Source organism: Sordaria macrospora, chromosome 1 (genome assembly GCF_033870435.1).
Source record: "Sordaria macrospora chromosome 1, complete sequence".
Lineage (NCBI taxonomy): Eukaryota > Fungi > Ascomycota > Sordariomycetes > Sordariales > Sordariaceae > Sordaria > Sordaria macrospora.
Genome location: NC_089371.1, coordinates 7,628,956 through 7,650,680, shown reverse-complemented (window position 1 = coordinate 7,650,680; position 21,725 = coordinate 7,628,956). Strand labels below are relative to the sequence as shown.

At 53.1% G+C, this 21,725-nt stretch overlaps 3 protein-coding genes across 3 annotated transcripts; 2 read left to right on the top strand and 1 right to left on the bottom strand.

Annotated features, from left to right (window-relative positions):
* Nucleotides 1-1,541: 1,541 nt before the first annotated feature.
* On the top strand, nt 1,542-2,453 carry SMAC4_00363 (uncharacterized protein; the record flags this gene model as incomplete). Its single annotated transcript, XM_003351769.1, has 3 exons — nt 1,542-1,613; nt 1,692-1,723; nt 2,084-2,453. 3 exons carry the CDS (start codon nt 1,542-1,544, stop codon nt 2,451-2,453), a joined length of 474 nt encoding a protein of 157 aa, XP_003351817.1.
* Nucleotides 2,454-2,674: 221 nt separating this feature from the next.
* SMAC4_00362 (uncharacterized protein) lies at nt 2,675-10,169 on the bottom strand. The gene is made up of 4 exons (XM_024655412.2): nt 8,375-10,169; nt 7,765-8,248; nt 5,242-7,225; nt 2,675-5,190 (listed from the first exon to the last, which is right to left on the bottom strand). The coding sequence occupies exons 1-4, from the start codon at nt 9,411-9,413 to the stop codon at nt 3,112-3,114; spliced, it is 5,586 nt and encodes a 1,861-aa protein (XP_024511006.2). The 5' UTR covers nt 9,414-10,169; the 3' UTR covers nt 2,675-3,111.
* A 7,061-nt stretch (nt 10,170-17,230) lies between these two features.
* SMAC4_00360 (uncharacterized protein) lies at nt 17,231-20,864 on the top strand (the record flags this gene model as incomplete). The annotated part of the gene is made up of 5 exons (XM_066089415.1): nt 17,231-18,121; nt 18,198-18,380; nt 18,449-19,779; nt 19,849-20,372; nt 20,472-20,864. The coding sequence occupies 5 exons, from the start codon at nt 17,231-17,233 to the stop codon at nt 20,510-20,512; spliced, it is 2,970 nt and encodes a 989-aa protein (XP_065945853.1). The 3' UTR covers nt 20,513-20,864.
* Nucleotides 20,865-21,725: the final 861 nt, after the last annotated feature.

Below are 21,725 nucleotides of genomic sequence, written 5' to 3'. Positions count from 1 at the left end.
CAGAACAGGAACGGACAGAAACAGGGATGGACCTACCAGAAGCGGCTCGAGCTACAGGAAGAGTGGAAGTTCGAGGATATGGGATTTGACTCGCCGAAGGAGGATTGGGAGTGACGGGGAGGCGTAGTTGTAGTAGGGAAACACAGAAGACTGGGTATAACAGAAGACGGAATGACTGATCAGAAATGTCCAAGCACCGGCAGCAGGGTTCAAATATCAACCAAGGCAAGGCAACTGAACCGGAATCTTCACTGCAATTCTGGAATAGGCGCAGAGGGAGGGAAAATGCGACGGGCCGCCTTGTTCGTTGGGGGACCCGGAACGGCGAAGGAGAGGCTGAAGTGGGTGAACTGGCCTAGGATGTTCTTCTTCAGCCCCTCCTCATGGAAATCAATCGAAAGCTCTAGAGCGTGGCTGACCCAGTTGAGGGCCGATAACGTGGTACTTTATCCCGCTTTCTGCACGGTGGACCTGACCTCACAAAACATGAGGAGAGACATGGTTCCCCACACTCACATGAAGGTACCTCGATATCACTCACTGGCAGAATCTAGCCTCAGGGGATGGACATGGAAATTCGGTTGACTTTGGGGGACCCTGTCGATCGTGGCTGGTGCGCTTTCAAGGTGACAGTGACAAATGCCCAACTTTCGAACACTCTTCTCACATTACACCGCACGCAATGCGGAACATCCATGGTGCATACATCTTATGAAAGTGTAGAATAGGGTTTCTTTACCATCTGTCCTTGGGTGTTTCACTTTCCTTACAAGGCTGCTTTTGCTACTCATGTCATGCAGGATCTCTGATTGGGTTGTTGGGGGCACGTTCACGCTCTGTCATCTGAATCCGAGTTGGCGCCCGCTCGAACCCTGCAGGCGTTCTTCCCAACAGCAACAACAACCCCACCAACATGATGTCGCCTCTGCCCCTCGGTGTTTTAACAACCATCACCGGTATCGCGGGGCGACTTTTGGTAAGCGTTTTACCTTGCATCTAGAGGATTCCAGTTGAAACCATCAAGCATGATGTGCGCTGCTTATCGATCTCGAAAGACTGAGATGTGTCGATGATGTTGTTTGCCAGATATTTGGGACCAAACCATCAAATTGTGTAGCCAAGCCGTACCCTTTGATCTTCGCCCGAAACCGAAGAGTGTAAACGAACTCGGAAGTCAACCAATCACTGACACGCCGGCCGGCCTCAGATGCCATTTTCTGCTTTACAACAGTCCATTGAGCGAATGCTCTCTGGACTTGGGACTGAATGATAGCCCTCATGTCGACGCCTTATCGGGATGGGGTAACATCTTGGAAGCGGGGGATCTGCTATGATGTTTACTTACAACTGAAGCCAATACCTACCAGTGAGATAGGTACCAAGGAAATAAGGTACGGTAGGTCACATATTCACCAGCCTCATGATCACGGATATATTTGTCCAGTATGGCAAGTAGAATATAACTGAATAAAAGCCGAGTGATAACCATCATGTCGATCACTCTCAGTGGTTGACCCCTTTTAAAGGTGTTCGTCTCCGTCATGGACGACGCCGCCGGTCTAGCCATTGCCTACGAGGAGACCAAGAAATCATATGAAGAAGGGGGAATTCCTGTATGTCTCCTGAATACCTACTTTCTTCTACTTCTTCAAGACAGAAAACCTAAAGAAAGAAAATCACAAGGAGCACAGAGCAAAATCACCACTACGAGTTTTCGAAATATGTACCAAAAATCTGCCTCTACATATCCTCTCCACAAAACATAAACATATTTACTTACCTTACGTTACTAACCATCCCAAACCATATTCCAAAAAGATCGGCAGCACTCATCTCCAACACCGACGGCACCGTCCTAGGTCGCGGCCACAACCAGTGCGTCCAGCTCGGTTCAGCTATTCATCATGTATGCTCAATATTTTATCAACATCAATATCAATATCAATAACCCCATTTCCATCCTCATACCCATCCCCGTACATGACTTATCCTCCTTCTCTTCCCAAACCAACAATATTCAATCCTATGAACATCCACCCACGTTTACATGTTTCGTTTCCCCCCAAAACAAAAAAATCTAGAGCGAAACAGCAACCCTCCAAAACGCAGGCCGTCTCCCCGCCCCCACCTACTCCAGCTCCACTATATACACCACCTTGTCTCCCTGCGACATGTGTACGGGAGCCATCCTCTTATACAAGATCCCGAGGGTGGTGATAGGAGAGAATCGCACGTTTAAGCCAGAAAACGGGGGAGGGGAGGATTACCTAAGAGAGAGAGGGGTGGAGGTTGTGGTTGTTGATGATGAGGGGTGTAGGGGGTTGATGGAGCGGTTTGTGAGGGAAAAGCCGGGGGTTTGGTGGGAGGATATTTGTGAGGTTGGGGAGGTGGGGAAGAGGGAGGAGAGGGAGGAGGGGGAGGAGGAGGAGAGGGAGGAGGAGGAGGAGGCTTAAAGTGAGTGAGAGGGGAAGATGAAACTACGTTGGTGATTGAAGTTGTGCAGTTACCGTGGGAATTAGAAAGGATGTGTGTGCTCTGTGACGAAACGTCTAAGAACTCAAATGCTGCCAAGAAGTCACAGACAGAATTGATCAACTAGATTGTATTTAATTCCGTATTCTTCTTCTTCTTCTAACTCTACCTATTGTAGCTGTTTAGTATGGTATCTCTTCAACTCATCACAAACACCAAGTGTAGTGTAGCGCAAGCAAAGCCTAGCAATAGCAAGCCAAGTGATTCCTCTTTTCGTCTCCTCTCCTCCCCTATCCGACAACGCTATGCAAACGAGACTGCAAGCAAAAGAAAACTAGTCAAGTCCAGTCCAGTTACTCCCACATTCGTAGTAAACACAAAGATATCTTCGACGCCATTTCTAACTTATATTATAAAGTCTTTTTGTCCCTTCTCGTAATTCTCCCGTTTCCTCTTCCGTGACTTGAAGAAAACTCCATCGAATTCTTGCATTTTCAACAAATGAGATGGGTTATGAACACCACATCTTGTAGTGTGGGTGTATTCTTCCTTCTCACACAGGCTTGTACGTATGTATCTCAACATGCCATTTCCATGCCCTGACATATGCACACCCAGGCCCATTTACCATCTAGCTCCTTAGTGAAGAAGATTCCTCAGCGACGGACTAGAGCTCGCACCAGTCTTGATGTCCTTCGGCTTGTTATCCCTCGGCGGCGGCGGCAGACCGGATACCTGTTGGTAAGAAGAGGCATGATGCAGCGGAGGTGGCTGCGCGTGATTTTGCTGTGCAGTATGGTTGTTCCAATGCCTTAGGAAGGACAAGGGTTGATGTTGCTCCTGCTGAGAAGGATGAGGGGGTGGTGGTGGCCCGGCAACGTGGTGGTGAGGAACTGGGTGGTTCAGCATGCTATGCGGTCGCGGGTCTGCTCGTAGATCGTTTCGATAGTCATTTCGAAGATCGGTAGGCGGTCGCAAATCGGGTGGTCCGCCGTGGCTGTGGAGAGAGCCTCCTGATAGATAGGAGCCGCCGCTCGGTGTGGTAGGCTGGCCGCTCATTCGACGAGGCGAAGGTGGCAGGCCATCCATTCTTGCATAAGGAGATGGGTGCGCCATGTGCCCGTTGTGCCCGTTGTGCCCGTTTTGAGGCAGAGGAGGCGGGGGTTGAGCGTGTGTCAGGTTCGCGATAGAGAGCGAGGGTGATGGCCGAAGATGGTTAGGCGGTGCCAACGAAGGCATGCTGTTCAACGGTGGTGGTGAAGGACCAGTGCCGTTCATCTGCCGACTCGGATGCAGCGGTGGTGGATGACCTGATGGCTGACGGTGCCAGTCGTCGTAAGGTCTCGGTGGTCCTGATGCAAACAGGGATTGTGGCATAGACGGGCCCCGAGGAGCGAGGCTCGGCGGAAGTGCCGGCGGGGGAGCTTGAACCTGCGGAGCAACAGGTCCCGATGCAGGAACAGAAGGATGTGGCACCGGGGGACGAATAGGGGCTGGGTGAGCTAGCGGAGGTGGGATGGGAGCTGCCTGGACACCCGGTGACCAGCTGTATGGGCTTGGGCCAGGCTGTCTGCCTGGAATATCCATGACAGCCGTAGGAGCTGTTGGAGCTGGGACTGGTGGTGCCACTGGCGGCGGCTGAGATACCGGTACCGGACGAATGACCGGCTCGACGGCAGGAATCAAAAGCGGTTGGGGAGGAGGAGGGGGTGTTGGCTCCCTCTTAGGGTGCACATGTGGTTGACGCCCCTCCTTCTTGCACTTATGGCATTGGACGCTCCTCTGCTCGATGAATTTCTGTGCCTCAGATCCCAAATTCCCGTAGTATCCATTGACAAGCCCACGCTCCTGAGCTTCATCGATGGGGTACCACTTGGGACTCACATCAGTCCCGCAAGTCAAGCATATCTTGCCGCCCGGTTGTCGGCAGCCCGGGGCCGAGTCTCCGTGGTCCCCATTGAGTAGATGGATCGTCGAGATTCGCCTGGTCTGATGACTTATCGATGAAGCAGACGACGATGTGGGTCGAGTGGTCGGAGTGATCTGGATGGCCTTCCTTGCGCAACCCGTCAGAGTCAAGTCGGCCTGCTTGTAGTTCTGAACATAGAGCTGTAGTGCAGTCATGCCAGTCTCGTCAACCTTCTCGTGCATTGGGTGATACGCTCCCTTCTGAGGCGCGTGTTCCTTGCACCAGATCGCGGCCGACATGGTACCACTCTCACCCCCGAGAGTGACGATGTTATGCTGATCACGGCGAGAACCCTTCACCGGTGTGATGTCGAAGCCGAGAACATACCCGGCCTTGTGAGCACACTCGACGTGCACTGGTGATTTGCAGTGGTAGCAGCTGACACAAGCTCCCCCATCCTTCTTGCAAGCTCTGCAAATCTCTGAGTACTTGGTTCGGTTTATCAATGGGATGCCCTCAATAGGGGCAAGCGCTTTGGCATTACCAAACTTGACCTCCGGAGTCCAAACCGCGCAAGTGACATGCACCCAATTGTTGTCTGCAGTTCGTTTCAGAGGTTCGCGCGGGTCGACGGGTCGGTTCATCTCCTCTTGCTTTTTCCGATAATACTCGGCAGCCTTGATGGCATTTTCCCGCTCTTGGCGTTCACGTTCACGCTCCTTCTCGGTCTTTTTCTTGTGGGAGTTCTTGGGTGGCCCAACAAAGTCATGCTCCGTCTTTTCAACCGGGCAAAGGACGCACTTGTAGCTCTGCGAATGTGTCAGTAGAAAGCCAAAGCTCATACGATATTTGGCACCTACCAATGATACCTGCGGGCTCTTGTCGTTCAGGCACATATCGCACGTCCATTTCCCAGGAGCCCGATGCTCAATAACGCCATAGCAGTTGCGATGAACCGTCATCCGGCACTCCTTGCAAGAGATATGTTGGTCCCCCATAGGTTCCATCTGACGACAGATTGCGCAGGGTAATGTTCGCGGTTTCGGCATTTCGGGGACAGGAGGCGGTGGAGGCGGAGCTGGCTTCTCGATAATCACTGGCTTCTCGATGACCTTTTCCTTCTTCTTCGCGACAACTGGTGTAGGAGTTGATGCCACACTGCCCGGCTCTGAGACTGCGGGCTCCAACTCCTTCTCCTTCTCCTTTTCTTTTTCTTTCTCCTTCTCCTTTTCCTTCTCCTTCTCCTTTTCTTTTTCCACCTTTTCCTTCTCCTTCTCCTTGTCCTTATCCTTTTCGCGAGCAGAGCTCTTGAGCTTCTTCCGCGGCGGCTCTTGACCAACCGCTGGTGGCTCATGGACAAGTTTGGGGTCAGGTGTAGGCTCGGGAGTACGGATCTTGGTGTTGGCAATCATCTCATCGGCCGCGAGCAGCTCTTTGTAGAGGTCTTCGTCGACCTTGCGCTTCCAGTTGCGGCCTGCGGTCTGAGCAACCTTCTTTGCAACTTCGTCCACATCTTCCCACTGGATAGCGTACCGGCGCCAAAGCTCGGCGCATCGGCGACAGAGAGCAGGAATAAAGTCTCCCTTCTTGTCCTGTTTGGTACTACGGCCGTTAGTCTCGCCGATGGGTTGTGAGATGGTGGGCGCACGACGCCATTGCCGCGACGACTTGGTGGCGCAAAACTTGCACATGAAGGCCTTCTTTTGAGCCTTGGCTTTACCTGCATCAAAAGCGGAATCGTCGTGATCGTCTGCAACGTCGTCGGCCTGTTTGGTGGCAGCAGCCTCGGCCTTCTTTGCGTCCCTTTTTCCCTTTCTCGCAGCGAAGTTGCCCCAGATTTGCTTTCCTCGCTCCGTTTTCTTCCACGTGTAGTAAAATCGGGTTACTGTTGCCGGAGTCAGGGTTTTGACGTGTTTCATGACCAGGTGCAACTCGGAGCCGTATTTTCCAACACCCTCCTCGAACTTCTTGAGTTCGGCAGGAGTGAGCTCGGGTTCCTTGAACTCCTCCTTGGGGACCTTGGACAGCTGCTGCAGGGCCTTCTTAGGATCGAAATCGTTCTTGAAGAGGAGGTCTCTAGCAACATCTTGCAAGTTGGTCGATCGTGGCGGAAGGCCCAGCTCTACCGCCATGCCTCTGACCTTGTCCATGAACTCGTCAATGGCTTCGTTGGGCATCTGCTTGCCACAGAGTTGAGGGGGCTTGTAGAGTACTGTGATGGTATCATCGCCACCTCTCTCGACATAGCCGGCAGGCTCGTCCTGTATCCACTGCGGACGTGTCTCGCGCTTTTTGCGCTCGGCTTCCAGAAGAGCCTGCTGCTCCTTGTTGAGCTTTCCGTCCTTTCGGCCGGTCTTCTTGATTTCCAGAGGCTTCACATACTTCACCGGGCGCCCGTACCACGGGACAACAACGGCCTGGTGACGCGGTCCTAGCCGGGTACTCGCACGGGGGAAAATGCGATCATCGTAGTCCAGGGCATCCTCAACCTTGCAGTGCATTCCTAGGTAACGGTATGGCCATAGGCTGCACTGATAGATCTGCTCAGCCGTGGCCTCTTGGTGCAAGTCCTCGGTGGCCGGACTGGTGCGACTGGTCATGCCGGTCTGGACGCCAGGCGGGTCATCCTCATCGTCTTCGAGGAACTCATCTTCGTCGTCAAAATGGGTGCCATTGGGATCGAGGACGTTGGGGGTGTTGCGCGCCTCCAGCTTGCGCTCCTGAGCACGGCTGCATGCAGCGCAGGACCAGGCAAAGCCACGCGACGGTTTCTTGAGCAGCGGCGGCCTTACACAGTTCATGTGGTACGTCTTTTGACACACGGCACAATCCACCGAATCATTGCTGTTGTGGGTGTCAGCACATCCGTCGCTTACTGGCTGGAATGGGAAGTGGTGATTGACGAAGACAAGGGAGATGATGCGAATGATGGGGGAGCAAGGGACAGGGGGGAGCAACTGAAATGGGGGGGACCGCGACATGCTGCATCGGCCTGTTCCTGAGACGGGCTCCACACTTATTGGCCAAGCCCAGAGGCACAAGTGGAAGCCAAGCCGCGCCAAATCAAAGTACACCGTCCATCCGGACAGTGCACAGACCACCCCCTGCACCCACCACCAAACCACCGACCCGGCCGACAGAACAGCAGCAACAGCCAGACATGTCCAATTGTCCGTGCCTGCCTGGTCCAGCCAGCCAGCAGCCCACTTGGTAATAATAGGCCCAGCCAGGGAGGGTGTCGCAGTTAGTGTGTTCCCGTCCCGGTACCGCGGGTTGGAAGGGGTACATCGAAAAAGGAAGTGATGAATGAGTGTGAGGTGAATGAAGTGAGAGAGGAAAGGGAAATTGAGGCAACACAAATTGGCATAATCTTTGTAACTTACCTGGCGCAGTAGCCGACGCACCGCTTGCAAGTCTTGACCGCACTGGTCAGTTCCTTGCCTCGGCCTTGCTCCACCAAAATGTATTTCCACCTCTCGTCCAGCACCTTCTTGACATGCTCGGGCACGTTGATGATCTGTTTGGTCGGAATCACCTCGTAGTTCTTCTGAATGTACCGATCGTACAGCTTTTCAAACCAGAAACAGTCGCGCGAACTCTTATACGCGGCCAGGTCTGGGATTTCCGTCTTGTGCCGAATCTGGCACTTGCCGCGCAGGGCCGTCAAAGGACTAATGTCCGAGTGCATCGTGGCGAAAACCATTCGCGTATCTTGCACTCTTCGACCAATGTCTTTTGGCCGGTAGTACCAGTTCACGCGCAACGCGTCCACTGGCTTTGCTGGGTCGTTTTTGGTGTGCAAAAACTCCATGATGCGGCCCAGGTAGTAAGGCTCCCCGGGCGGCTCACAGACCAGGTAAACGTGATCTACAACCCATGTCAGAACGGCGCCCCTCGACGAACCAAAAAAAAAAAGAGACGAGCACAGGAGCCATCATTTCCCCATAGGGAATCAGGCGCAAGCCCCCAGGAGTAGAAGAGTCAACAACTTACCGTTCACCTCAAGAACAGTGCCGTCATCAGCCACCATCTTGCCGTCTTTGGGCATCGCCTTGGTCTTTTCAAAAGTGAGGAGATTGGTCTCGCCATAGCCTTTAGCCGTGCCCAGGTCGCTCGCGAGCCCATTTGTCGGTGTCTTGCTGTTTCCATTGTTGTCGTGCGAATTGGTCTTGGCCCGCTTGTTGTGCGATGCCGAAGAGTTTACTGCTGCACTGGTTGGGGTCTGACTGCTGGAAGCATTTGCTGCAGGATCTGCTTTTCGCTTCTTGGACTTTGTGGGGCCATTGGTAGTGGTGGTAGGAGCCCCGTTTGCGGCCGGCGAGGTTGAGGGCTGACGAGACTGCTGATCTTTGGTGCCGTTTGAAGAGTGGCCCTTACGAGTATCGTCGATTGTGGGAAGCGGTTTCCGTGAGGCCGACGTTGAGGTGGAAGTGGCGGCGGTTGATGCTGATGTCCCATTTACCGCAGAACGTGGGGTTGGCTGAGATGCACCATTTGTCGGCGATGATGACGATGGTGTTGCCGCTTGCGTTGTTGCTGATGTTGATGCTTGGCCTTGCTTAGAGGAACCCTTTTTGGCCTCACCTCCTTCTCGACGATCCGGATACAATTCGAAAATGTCCATGTCAAGATCCCGATCCTCTGCGTAGTTGATGCGAGAATTGCCTGTGCGGTTTCGTGAACGCGTTCCATAGGGGTTGGCCGCCGTGCTGCCATCTTTGGCGGCGGCGACGGCGGCGGCGGCTTGTGTGCTTGTATTCGTTGACTTGCCCATGGAGACGTCCGCGGGAGGTTCAGAATTAGTTGGGGGAAGAGGGGAGGAATCAGAGACCCGTGGGAGGACGTTAGATAAAGCAGCAGATGAAGTAGATGTACCGGGGGAGGTTGATGCGGGAGTGGTGGCTGACTGCTTGGTCGAGTTTGCATTTGCACTTGCGGTTGCCGCGCCCTCCTTCTCCTTGGCGGATAAGGTGCGACTCGCAGAGTTTGTCTGCTCCTCTGAGGGAATCACATGTTGGGGTTTTTGAGCCATGGTGCTGAAACAGTGAACGATGTCCCGCAACCTGGAAACTGGAACCTGGAAGGGCGACGAGTGAGGCCAATGCCTGGTGGCGCTCTTGAAAGGCTCGTGTGAATCAGATCTCAAGCGTGTAAGATGGCCGAAACCCAAAGGACAGAGGACGGCCGCTTGACGTGGACTATGAGATGCTAGAAAATGTGAGATGACGGGGCCAGCAGATCGGCCATATGTTGGGACGGAAGCGTGCCGGCGCCCCGTGCAGACGACCAATGCCTTTGGGATCAAGTAAGAAACCTTCCAACACCCGAACCTGAAGTCAATCTGAGTCGAACCTGAATCTCAAGCTGACCAAGATGCTGATATGCCGGGGGAGTCAATGGACAAGGCGAAATATGCGAGATGCCGTTTGGAGCAGCAGCCGTGGGACGACCGTGACATATACGGGACTAAGGAATTCGAGGTAGGTAGGGTTAAGTCGCAAGAGGCGGCCCGTTTGTCTCGGTGGTAAAGGTGTAGTTTGCTGGTAGTATGTAATGGGAAAAGGTTGTTAAGATTGCGGCGACTGGTGAAATCCCGTCTGGGCTGGGGAAGGCGTGGGCAACCTATACACGGTCCAGATCGAGTAAATTGGAGTGCATGTGGGAGGGACAAAACCAGCGTTGTTGGCGAAAAGGGAAGAAAAAGGGAAGGGAGAGAGAGATATGTGTGGGCAAAAGTAATAATGGAGAAAGCGACTGGAGCGAGAAACGTCAAGTGGAAATGGGCAAGGATTCATCAGAAGAGGAAAGGTACCTTTTTTGGGCAAGGTCTTGTAGGGTGGCCCGTAATAACGGTCCTAACGGGGACAGGTACCTGGTCGTTGTCTCTTCTTGTACACAGGCACACTACCTATTCAATGGGATGGGTATGACCCATTACCTCTCGGTAAGATACACGACTTGCAATTCCATCATGGAACGTGCTCGGTTTTTAGTTCCCATCGTGACTGCCTCCAAGTCCATGTAGGGGGATATTGTCGGTGGTGACGGTTCATGGCTGCCGCCGACTGCGGTCAAGACGCGGGAAGACGTTGGTCTAGCGACAAATATGGAGTTCGATGTTTGAGGTCGGGTGCCGAGCGGACAGCTCTTTCTCTCTCGATATCTCGAACGGGATGCTACCTAGGCAGACATCGCCTGCGCTGCTGTCTGACACTGCACTTTTGCGAGGACGGTCACGTTTGCCGAGCGGTGATAAGTCCTCCATGATATGCCCGAATCTCAAAGTGCAGTTCTGGGGGGGGGGGGGGGGGGGGGGGGGGGGATTTTGACATTTCATTGAAGTGAGCAAGAAAAGAAACTGCGACAACCGGGTGGGCTTTCCATCAACCTTCCAGCACCAAAGAGCCCGCATTCGCAGGGCACCAGAACGCAGCTACCTCCTAGCCTGTCCACACAACACACATTCGGGTGGGTGGGTCCGGATATCGCTAGTGCCTAAAGGTACAGACCAGGTCTCCGCAGGGGTCTGCTACTCCCGCATTCAGTGTGTGTTTGTCGACAGGTGTGTTAGCCATTACTATGGGCTTTGATACAGAATGCTAACATGCGCCGGCCATGCAGCCACCATCTCGAGACTTTGCTGATACTTCATGATCCCTCCCGTCTACCTTCGCGGCGAGCCCCAGGCCCCCGAAAACCCAGCGAGGAGTAAAACCTCAGTCTTCAACCTCACGCCGTCGTTCTCCATTCTCCGTTCCTTTCCACTTCTGCCACCTTCAATCTCTGGCCAAGCAAGCCCTGCCGCAAATCCATCCATCCATCCAACTGGCACTTGCTCCGGCCACTCCACCTTCAACCCGAGACGCCGACTCGTCCGACGGCCACCTTTCAACTTTATCACGTCTTTTGGTGTTTACAATGAGATGCACAAGTATTTCTTCATCATGGTGGTCGGTACGCGCCGCGCCCACTCGCAGTGAGATGGCGTAAAGTCGCCACGCAGAAGAGGCCCCGTTTCCGTGGTTCGCTCGCTGGCCTGCTCTTTCCACTTTCTTTGATTGCCGGTCTGCGGTCCTTAGTAAACTGTGCGCGTCCGCCTCGCCAGAGTTCCAGTTCCTTTCGAGTCAAGGTTGGACCAGAAGCTGAACTGTGCTGACAGGCAAAGCCCTGGTCTGCCCCGGTTCTCGACAATTTGTCTAGTCCTCTCAGTCCATATGCTGGCTGGGTGGTCATGATGTGTGCCGTGTGCCTGGCACGCCTTGGGAAACGGCGGTTCGAGTTACATGGCCAATGTACCCGACGATACCGCGTGCCATTGGATGCTCTGCCTCTCACTTGTACAATCCAGTGCTGGTTTGTTAGCTCGGTACTCCTAACATACCGGACGAGACACATCCTATAATGTCCCAAATATAACAAGAACAAAGCAAAATGCCTAAACACGAACTGGAAAAGCATCAACAAAACTCAATATAGTATATCCAAAGGGAGACCAGGCTTTAGTTATACAGCGGAACTGATCAATCAGACACCAAAACACCTGGGAAGGTTAACCAGAGGCAGAGGTCTCGAGCTAACACACAAACCAGTATTGAACTGTATCTCCCCGCCCAGTCACCAATCGAGCCAGCCGAGCCAGTCTGGACAGGTACAGGTCAGGATGTCTCCGACTCCCGTCTTTGGGCCCAAGTCGACATTCAAGGCTCTGCTCAGCGTTTGGTAACTGCGAGGGCGCAATCCAACGTCCTACCATCCCAGCACCACACTTTCCGTTTGTGTGTTTGCACTTCTTAGCCTCGCCAGAGCTATGGGCGCGAATTCTGGCTGGCATATCGATGGATGAAGAAACCTTTAATGATGCGCCCTCTCGCTCAGGGGACGCTCACGTCGATTCATCTCTCATCAGCTTCTTTGTTCTGCAATCTTTTTGTGGGCTAAGTCGGGGATTCCAGGTGTGGGTCATGATGGCTTCCTCCGCAAATCCCACGCTGACCCCATCATTCGCTCGCCCTCCCGGCCTCCCCTTTCCTCAACCGAAAATGCTGCAACACCTCTGGCACGGCCAACTGTCTTGTCGATTTCCAAGGCTGCCATGAAAGAAATGCCCGACAGCAAAACATTACTTGCCGAGATATACGCAACACCAGGCTGGTCAGGCTTTCCCAGGTCATTTTGGTGTAACACCGCCTTCCTCGGGTTGTGCTGCCCCTGCCTAGATCTTCCCTAGCGGCAATTTCAACGTTATCATCGGCGTCGGCGCGCGCCAAATCTTGCAGCCAAGCTGCATCAAGGGAAAACACCAAGCATACTAAAGAGGAGGATCCCCTCAGGAACGATTTCATCCAAGATCGCTAGATCATTGTTGACTTTGACGAGACCCTTCACCAAACATAACTGATTGAGTGGCCCGTGATCGGCGATGAGGTTGAGTTGCTGCACGACGTGCACGGGTTCGCGGTTCTCTTGGCACGCAGTCGATGCTTCGTGGGCTTGGCGAAAGACTCACCACCAGTGATGCACTTTAGAGGTTAAGTTGTCAATGAAGCTCGCAACCGCGACAATGAATCGACATCGATTTACCACTCGAATCACGGCGAAATATGAGACTGAGAGAATAACTAAAGAAGCCGGCCAGGTCGATAGTCGTGTGATGTCGTCCTAAGACACCCAATTAGGAGAGGTGGGATCCCGAAAACGCCCACGGGCATTTCATCTGTGCTTCAGATTTGCTTGTCGATCCCTGGCATCTCCACAGTTCATCAGTGTTCCATTTTCTGCCCATGTGCGACTCGCAAACGTCTCCCCGTATCCCTGACTCTCCTGCTATGGTCAAGACAACCTCATCATCACTTTTACAACAATGCATTTTGGCTGTCGACTGGGTGCACCTCAGCCATGACACCCGTCTCTGGAAGGACAAGCAGCGGCACGTTATCGAAACCAAAGCTTAAGCGGTCCCGTCCCGCACCGCGCCGCACCACTCAACCAGATGACAAGTGGGAGCAAAACGGATCTTAATCCGTCCGCTGCCAGTGCCTAGCTGCCTCAGCCCCCCGTGCCATGGGACGGAAAACCCTTCGCCGTCCCGTTGTGCGTAGGTTCGAGCAATCGACCACAATCGGGCGAGGCTCGCGGTGAGCATGTGCAACGGACCGGTAAAATTCAAGAAAATTGACCATTCATAATTAGAGGACATCCAGAACCATCCAAGAACCCAATGATCGCAGTACCCGTCGCTTTGGTTGAGCCACGATATGTGTTGACGATGTTGCGATTGATGGAATGAAGTTGAGAAGACAGTATGAGGCCGTGAGTTCACACCTTGATCACGCACTGTGACAAGATGCTTGGGTGCAGGAGATCTCGGCTTTGCGTCTGCTCGTGCGTCCAGTGTTTTGCCTCGCCGACAGCGACAACCCACCTCAACCCACCAACCGTCACGAGCCCATCGGTCATCTAAGTACTTGACCAATCTTCCATCGGCCATCTGAACGCCTGGGCTCCTTCATCAATCACCGGTATTCGAATCTCATAATTATGAAACTCTCGTCTTTCCAATTTTTGTCACGGCTGCCCAAAAGCATCCATTTCAGTCAATGACGACCTCTGCCTATCGTCGTCATATGCGGCCTCTGCAGCTCATTACTTCAGTTTCCATGCTATCCGACCGACGGAGCACCCCATGAGCAGGAGACATGACACTAGCGACCTGTTTTTTCGTCGGACTTTTGCCTCAACGTCCAATCCCCCCTCAATTTCGTCCTGACTGCTGAGTGCTGCCATCACCCCGGACGCATCATATCGGCCGGATGGCAGCTGACGTCAGTCCCTAAACAACCAGCTTGCCAGTCGGCAGTCGTTCAAGGTTGGTCTTTATACCAGCGCCACGCAGAAACGTTCACAGAGAAGCCCACAAAGATTCAGTATCGCTTCCCCTCGATTCAGATTCTTGGGACATATGCGGTGGCCGTAGATTTTGATGTCTTTTAGGCTTTCAGCAGTTCGGCGCCGCTTCTTGGCGGACGCGATATCAAACTTTGGCAGAGGACACTCACCAATGCTTTTATCTCATGCTAGGGTATCAAGGCCGCTCATTCTCGCAGCTACTCACTGCAAAACACTGACCAGCAAAGCTCTATACCTATGCCACACTCTCAACTTCCATAATCGTTAGTGTTCACGACCAGTTGCAGTTCTGAAAAGACAAGGTCGCGAGGAGCAGCGAAACTTTCGCCTCAGCAACAGAAACCCACCAAGCATGCTGCCAAGCAAAGCCCCCCAATACAGCCGGAGGTCAGGCAAGCTTCCTCCGTTTGGATTGGACTTTGACCTAGGCTTTGCACTCCGTCTAGGGGGGCCTGGAGCCAGTTTGCCAGATATATCGTGAATAGCCTGCTGAACACTCTCAATGGCCTCGCATGAAATCTCACTTCTATTGAGATTGCAGATCATCCCCTGACCTGAGATCGAATTCCAATCCAATGGTTCTCAGAGGCTTACAGTGGCCAAGGTAGGTAAAGGTTTGTTTCCCCCGACAGACAAGACACTTAACACTGTTGATTTCCAACCTTTACACACACCGGCCCCAGTACCAACGTGGCAGTTCGCGGTCGTCCAGAGAGAGGGCGTCGCTTGCAAAAACTCTGTGGTGTTTCAGAAGGGCGTCAACTGTGGTGATGGCGTCCGGGGTACGGCATCACTCTCCAACCCAACTACCAGGACGGTTGTAAAGCCGTCGATAGCTCACAGGTTTCAGACCGGCAACCTCCCCGGGGTTATTCATCGAATTGAAAGCAGCTGTCGAACAGGCACACTACAGCTGAAGTTGAGCAGCATCCCTCTTACTTTTGTCGTCCTCAGTCGTCGCAAAAGGAAGACTGCAGTGAGCAATGAAGCTTCACAAATCAGAGAAGCGTCAAGGAAACAGTCGGTAGTGTACAGGGATTGGCTCTTAGTCGTATGTGGGGGCTGGATTGAGGAGAGCGTGTCCTTCAGGGTTTAACTAGCGTGAACCGAATTGGACACTCATGGATCCATAATGCCGTGCCGATTGGTCCACTGGTTTTTGAACCCTTGGAACAACCTGAACCGACGAACTGCCCTGAAGTTAACGACAAAACGCTTGCGACAACGACGACGGCAAGGACAGCAAGGACGACGACAAATGACCGAGAACCAAGAGCAAGCTGACAGCTTTTGACTTACATATAGACATTACGAAAACGGACCACAACATAGAGATGCTCGTCCGAAATCAAACCCCGTCGGAAACCGAACCCACAAGGCATTGACGGACATGTACGACGTTGGCTTTAGCAGATATTTCCAGGTGGTGTCGGTGAACTCCCACTCCGCTAGAATCGTCAGATCGATAGGTAGCTTGCGCTTGCACTGCCGTTTTTGCGCCTGCGTCGCTCGCGACTTGGATGAAGGAACACTTGCCCCGAGCCGAGCGAGCCCCATTCGATTTTAACTATTCCGCCCCGAAATTCTCAACACCATTATGATGGCCATGAAACTTTTGAACGTGAAACGATCGTGAGATGAAAAGAGACCTGATAACAAAAGCTCATTGGAACACAGCAGGTGCCAGGTACAAGTACGAGAGAGTAGGTAGCGACGGTGAGAAATCCCTTTCCTCAACAGTTTTTGTCATATGAGCCTGAAGAACGAACTCAAAACTCTGCGCACACTCTGGACGTCCGACGTCGTCATGTCGCCTATGTAGAATTCCAGTGCCAGTGAGGCCGAGCGGGCGGGCGGCTGGAGCCTGGGCGGGCAGGCGAGCACGCGCTCGCTCTGTCAAGACATCGTGCACGGCGCGCCCGAATCTACTTCCCAAGCGGGCTCGGCTCGGCGGCGGCTTGGGCGGGTCACACCTTCCCTGCATGATGCTTCGGTGCAGTGTCGTTGCCGGCGGCATTGGCCGGACTTTCTGTTATGGAAAATTCGTGGCTTGATGTGGCTGCCTCGAATTGGAGTTGAAGAGAAACCGACGTCAAGCTGATTTGAATCGAAGAAGGTAACGAGCTGGAAACTCGAAACAAGTTCGAGCCACTCTGGCTTTTAGGTACATGGAATAAATCTTGTTAAGTTCCGAAGTCCCAACAAAGAGCGTGTAGTGTGGCTGAGGCACCAGTTCCCAATTAACTTTGCCCTTCCGCGCGTTCGCGGGACTGAGATGAGAGCATCGGCAGGAGGCAATCACAATATCACAAATACCAATGTGATTTGACAAAGGGGTACAAGTCTTTGTTTCTCGACATAAGGTATGACTACGTATTCCTTTTTCTTTGGTGTTTTGGCAGTGAAGTCGTCAACTGTGAGAAAGCCCAAAGCTGGTCCACCCGTAAGTGGATATGGCCTCAACCCTATTTGTTTACCTCCATGCAGCTTGTTGCCCACCACCGAGTTTGACAACAACTGGCCTGCTTTCAACACAACATCTCGAGGGGGCAAGACGCGTTCACAACGACCTACCAACAGATTGGAAATGACCGAGAAGAAATAGGCAACAATGAGCCCTTGTCTCCTTCTGGCTGACCATTATTATGGAATTGGTGATCTGTTAAAGAACTTTTTAAATATTCAAGCCAATCTTCAATTCACTTGACATTCCGTCCGATTGCACGTTCTGATCGCATCGCAGCAACATCATCTCTTCAATTCCTGTCGCTCGGTTTGTCATTTGCCCGAATTGCAATCAATCATTTTGTCCATCGACTGTCGCGAGCACATCACAACAGGGCTCACCACTCGCTTTATTTTGCAGAGAGCATACCAATTACACTTGACCGACTTATTTCATTTGCTTTGCTTCTTTAGCTTCACCATAGTCGGCATTCGGTTATGTCGCATAACTGGCAGCCAAACAAACCAAGTCCAGTTGGAATATGGCATAAGACGACTCTACAAGAAGCGAGGGAGCAACAAGAACAACGACAAAGGCAACAGAATCAACCTTTTCAACAACGGCCGGCACTGACGACGACAACCAATGTTGTCATTGGCCAAAAGCGCTCCATAAACAATGTCCGGCCTCAGTTCCGAAATGGGCCTCCATTAGCCAAACGGCCTACACCAGGGCCTTCCAACACCCCAACCCCAGGCTTCACCCCATCCGCCTTTATAAAAGCACCCTCAGGCCCTCCTCCTCTCACAGCAAGTACCATCGAGCATGCAGACCCAACTTCCACCGCCGCCAAGGGTGGCTTCCCATCCGAGTACTCCCAGCGTCGAGCCCTGCCTTCAACGCCCACCTCCACCAGCAACCCCTTCCTCTCCCTCTCGCACCCGGTATACAAGCTCCCCAAGCAGCTCGTAGCCAACTTTGCCGCCCTGGGGATCAAGTCCATCTACCCGTGGCAGAAACAATGCCTGCTCGGCCCCGGTCTGCTCTCCGGCGACAAGAACCTGGTGTACAGTGCGCCCACAGGCGGCGGCAAGTCGCTGGTTGCGGACCTGCTCATGCTGAAGAGGGTGCTGGATGACCCGGCCGGCGAAGCCAAGGCTATCCTGGTGCTGCCATATGTGGCGCTGGTGCAGGAGAAGGTGCGCTGGTTGAGGAGTGTCGTTGGTGGGATCTCGAGGAGCGGGGATTTGGGGCAGAAGCAGCCCCAGCAGAAGCTGTGGGCGAAAAGGCCGGATAAGGATACCATCAGGGTGGTGGGATTCTTTGGTGGGAGCAAAGTAAGGGCTACGTGGGCGGATTTTGATGTGGCGGTTTGCACGATGGAGAAGGTGGGTGAATCTGCGTTGTGGTGAACCCCAGTGGCTGATGCTTGTTGAATGAGACTCTGACAATGGAGAACGGTAGGCAAACTCGCTCATCAACGCTGCTATAACCGATTGCTCAATATCTAAACTCAGAGCCGTGGTGCTGGATGAGTGCCACATGATCGATGATGGCTTCAGGGGATATTTGCTCGAGCTGATGACTACGAAACTCCTTTGTCTGGAGCAGCAAGTGCAGATTATCGCCATGAGCGCTACTTTGACAGTATGCTAAAGCTCACACCCACCCTATTCTCTCTCATGGACCACGAATTTTGCTGATCGTAAGTGAAGAACATCCGTCTCCTTAAGGACTGGCTAGGGGGCCACTCGTACGAGACACACTACCGGCCAGTGCCCATCAAGGAACATCTCGTCTACGACGGCAAGATATACCCAGCAGCAACAACCGCCAGTCTTCTCAAAACAGCCACTCAACTAGATACCAGGAATGCGGTCACCACTACCACTCAAGGGCTACCACCCTCCACTACCTCCTCCCTCCAGCACATCCGTTTCATCCACCCCTCCACTCACCGAGAATTCAAAGACCCTGTCATGAATGCCGTCGTCGCCCTCGCCAACGAGACCGCCCGCGCCGGCTACGGCGTCCTCGTCTTCTCCAGCAGTCGCGCCGGCTGCGAATCCGACGCCGTCCTGATCAGCCGGGTCCTACCCCCCTTCTCCGAAGTAACCGACCCTCTAATCCGGGAGCGCCGTCTCAACCTGCTCAACGAGCTGCGCAGTTCCTCCACCGGTCTCGACCCCAAGCTCGAACAGACCATCCCCTGCGGCGTAGCCTTCCACCACGCCGGCCTGACGACCGAGGAGCGCGAGCTGATCGCCAACGCCTACGACGCCGGCACCTTCAAGGTCTGCGTGGCCACCGCCAGCCTGGCCGCGGGCATCAACCTGCCCGCGCGGCGGGTTATCTTGCACGGCGCGCGCATGGGCATCGACCTCGTCGGCCCGGCCATGCTGCGGCAGATGCGCGGCCGGGCCGGGCGCAAGGGCAAGGACGAGGTGGGCGAGACGTATCTGTGTTGTCGAAGAAACGATCTGGAGGTCGTGGTGGACCTGATGCATGCCGACCTGCCGCAGATCGCCAGCTGTCTGGTCTCGGACGAGCGCCGCATAAGGAGGGCGCTGTTGGAGGTGATTGCGATCAAGCTGGCGACGAGCAGGGAGGCGCTGGACGAGTATGTGGGCAGGACCATGTTGGCTTGCGAGCAAAGGTTGGCGGAGAAGGAGACGGAGGAGAGGATGAAGGGGTATGTGGAGGCTGGGTTGGAGAAGCTCAAGGAGATGGGGTTCATTACGGTCACGGTGGATGAGAGGTATGAGACGGCAAGCTATAGTGCTACGAAGCTGGGAGGGGCGATTGTGGCTAGCTCGTTGGATCCGGATGATGGCGTGTTTATTCACAAGGAGTTGGAGAGGGCGCTGAAAGGGTTTGTGATGGATGGGGACATGCATGTGCTGTATAACTTCACGCCGGTGTCGGATCTGGGGAACGGGACGCCGATCAACTGGAGGGTGTTTTGGAACGAGATGGAGAAGCTAGATGAGAGTGGGTTGAGGGTAATGGGTTTTCTGGGGTTGAAGCCTGTGGTTCTGAACAGGATGTAAGTGCTGACGGCTTTCCTGTCTTGCTTGTGATATGCCTCAAAGCTAACTATAACTCTACAAAAAAGGCTACGAGGCGGCATCCTGAAAGAAACCATAGACGAAGAAAAGGACACCACCCGTCGCTACCATCGCTTCTACCTAGCCCTCCAACTCCGCGATCTCTGCAACGAAATTCCCATCCACCGCGTTGCCCAGAAATACGACGTGCCCCGAGGCGCCGTCCAGACGCTCGCCCAAATTTGTCAGGGGTTCGCCGCCGGCATGATCAAGTTCTGTGAGGCCATGGGATGGGGCGCCATGGCAGCGGCACTCGATCACTTTGCCGACCGACTCAAGGCCGGAGCCAGGGCGGATCTGCTTGGCTTGTCCAAGATTACGTTTGTCAAGAGCCGGACAGCGCGAGTCTTCTGGGACAACGGCTTCAAGACGGTGGCTGTTGTCGCGAATGCGGACCCCAAGGAACTCGTGCCCGTGCTGATGCAGGCGCAGCCGAACAAGGTCCGACTGGAGGCTAAAGATGAGCAGAAATACCTGGATAAACTGCTTGCGAAGGCGAAGATCATCACGGACTCTGCGAACAGGATTTGGCGTGAGTACCTACTTGATACCCTTACCCTTTATTTATGCCACATACTGTACGTGTATGGGTGGGAGCTAATGAGGTGGTGCTAACTGCTATGTCACATAGAGATCGAGATGCAACAGGAGTTGATGATGGAAGAGGAATAGGAATAGGAACAGGAATAGGAATAGGAATAGGAATAGGAATAGGAATAGGGGTCCTGGTTTGGTCAATAGAACTCGTAAACCCACCCACAACGAAGGAACGATATACCGTTATAGAAAGTCGGATAAGGCATTCGTTCGTTTGGCTTTGTTTTGCGGAATTTACTTCTGGCCATATTCACCAGGGGGTCGGTCCTCTGCGCTCTATTTCTCTCAAGATCGAGATCCGTTTTCATACCTATGTGATACGATATTTAACAGCTCGAAACATTAGTTTACGCGCAACGTCCCGGACGGACAACGGAGACAATATGATGCCTGTTAGAAGCATGAGCATGAGCATGGGGCGTACCGCACTATTCCGGTAAACAGAACTTGGGCTTTCCTAGTTAAACCCTAGAAAGTAGGTGTGGTCTGCAAGGGTTTGACTAGAAAAACCCAAGTTCTGTTTACCGGAATAGTGCGGTAGGTATGGTATGTATGGTTGCAGTTTAAGCCGATTAACGGCAACGGCCTGGATTCCAAACAACGCGAAGGTCGACAGAAAAAAAGAAGACCCTGGCTTAAACCGGGGACAATGGGAGAGCCCGGTTGCCAATATGTCACATATCCATCCCTACCGTGTCTATCCTAACCTTCTCATCGCACCGGCCCGGTCACGTCAAACACGCCATATTGTATTTCTCATCATCATCACACTGACACAAGGAACAGGGACACATACGTACAAGGAAACCCCGCATTCGCATTGGTATCAAATCTTCCATTCCATCAGCGAACCTTGCAGGTAGTTACACCCAGCCACAATCACTTACTGTGATGTTAGACCCTGCTTTAGAGGAGAGACAAAGTAGTAAAGTAGTGGTAGGGAAGTAGGTAGTTCTAGGGAAGTACATAAATGTATGAGGCATCCATCTTCTTCCAGAACAGATCAGATCAGTTTTTCTTATCCGTAACCGTCCGTCTGTTACACGCATGAGTTGAGTAATGGTGTGTGTGTGTGTGTGTGTGTGTGTGTGCCAATCTTGGTTGTTTGGATTTTATTTGAAGTGGTACGAGGGGGCGGTACTATTTTCAGCTGCTATCCATTCCGTTTTGCTTGGTACCTAGTTGACGTTGAACGAGGAAAGAAGGAGCAAGGAAGGGTTGGAAATTGAGCTGGGATACTGAAAACCTACCCTCAGGCTTACCCTTCCATTACCAGGGTTGGGTACTG

Bases quoted from the DNA above. Each gene is read 5' to 3' on its own strand.
- SMAC4_00362 (XM_024655412.2), bottom strand. From the start codon at position 9,413: ATGGCTCAAAAACCCCAACATGTGATTCCCTCAGAGGAGCAGACAAAC. The intron at 8,249-8,374 runs GTAAGTTGTTGA...CATGGGTTGTAG, and splicing joins CACTGTTCTTGAGGTGAACG to ATCACGTTTACCTGGTCTGT. The intron at 7,226-7,764 runs GTAAGTTACAAA...CACCCACAACAG, and splicing joins TGCGTCGGCTACTGCGCCAG to CAATGATTCGGTGGATTGTG.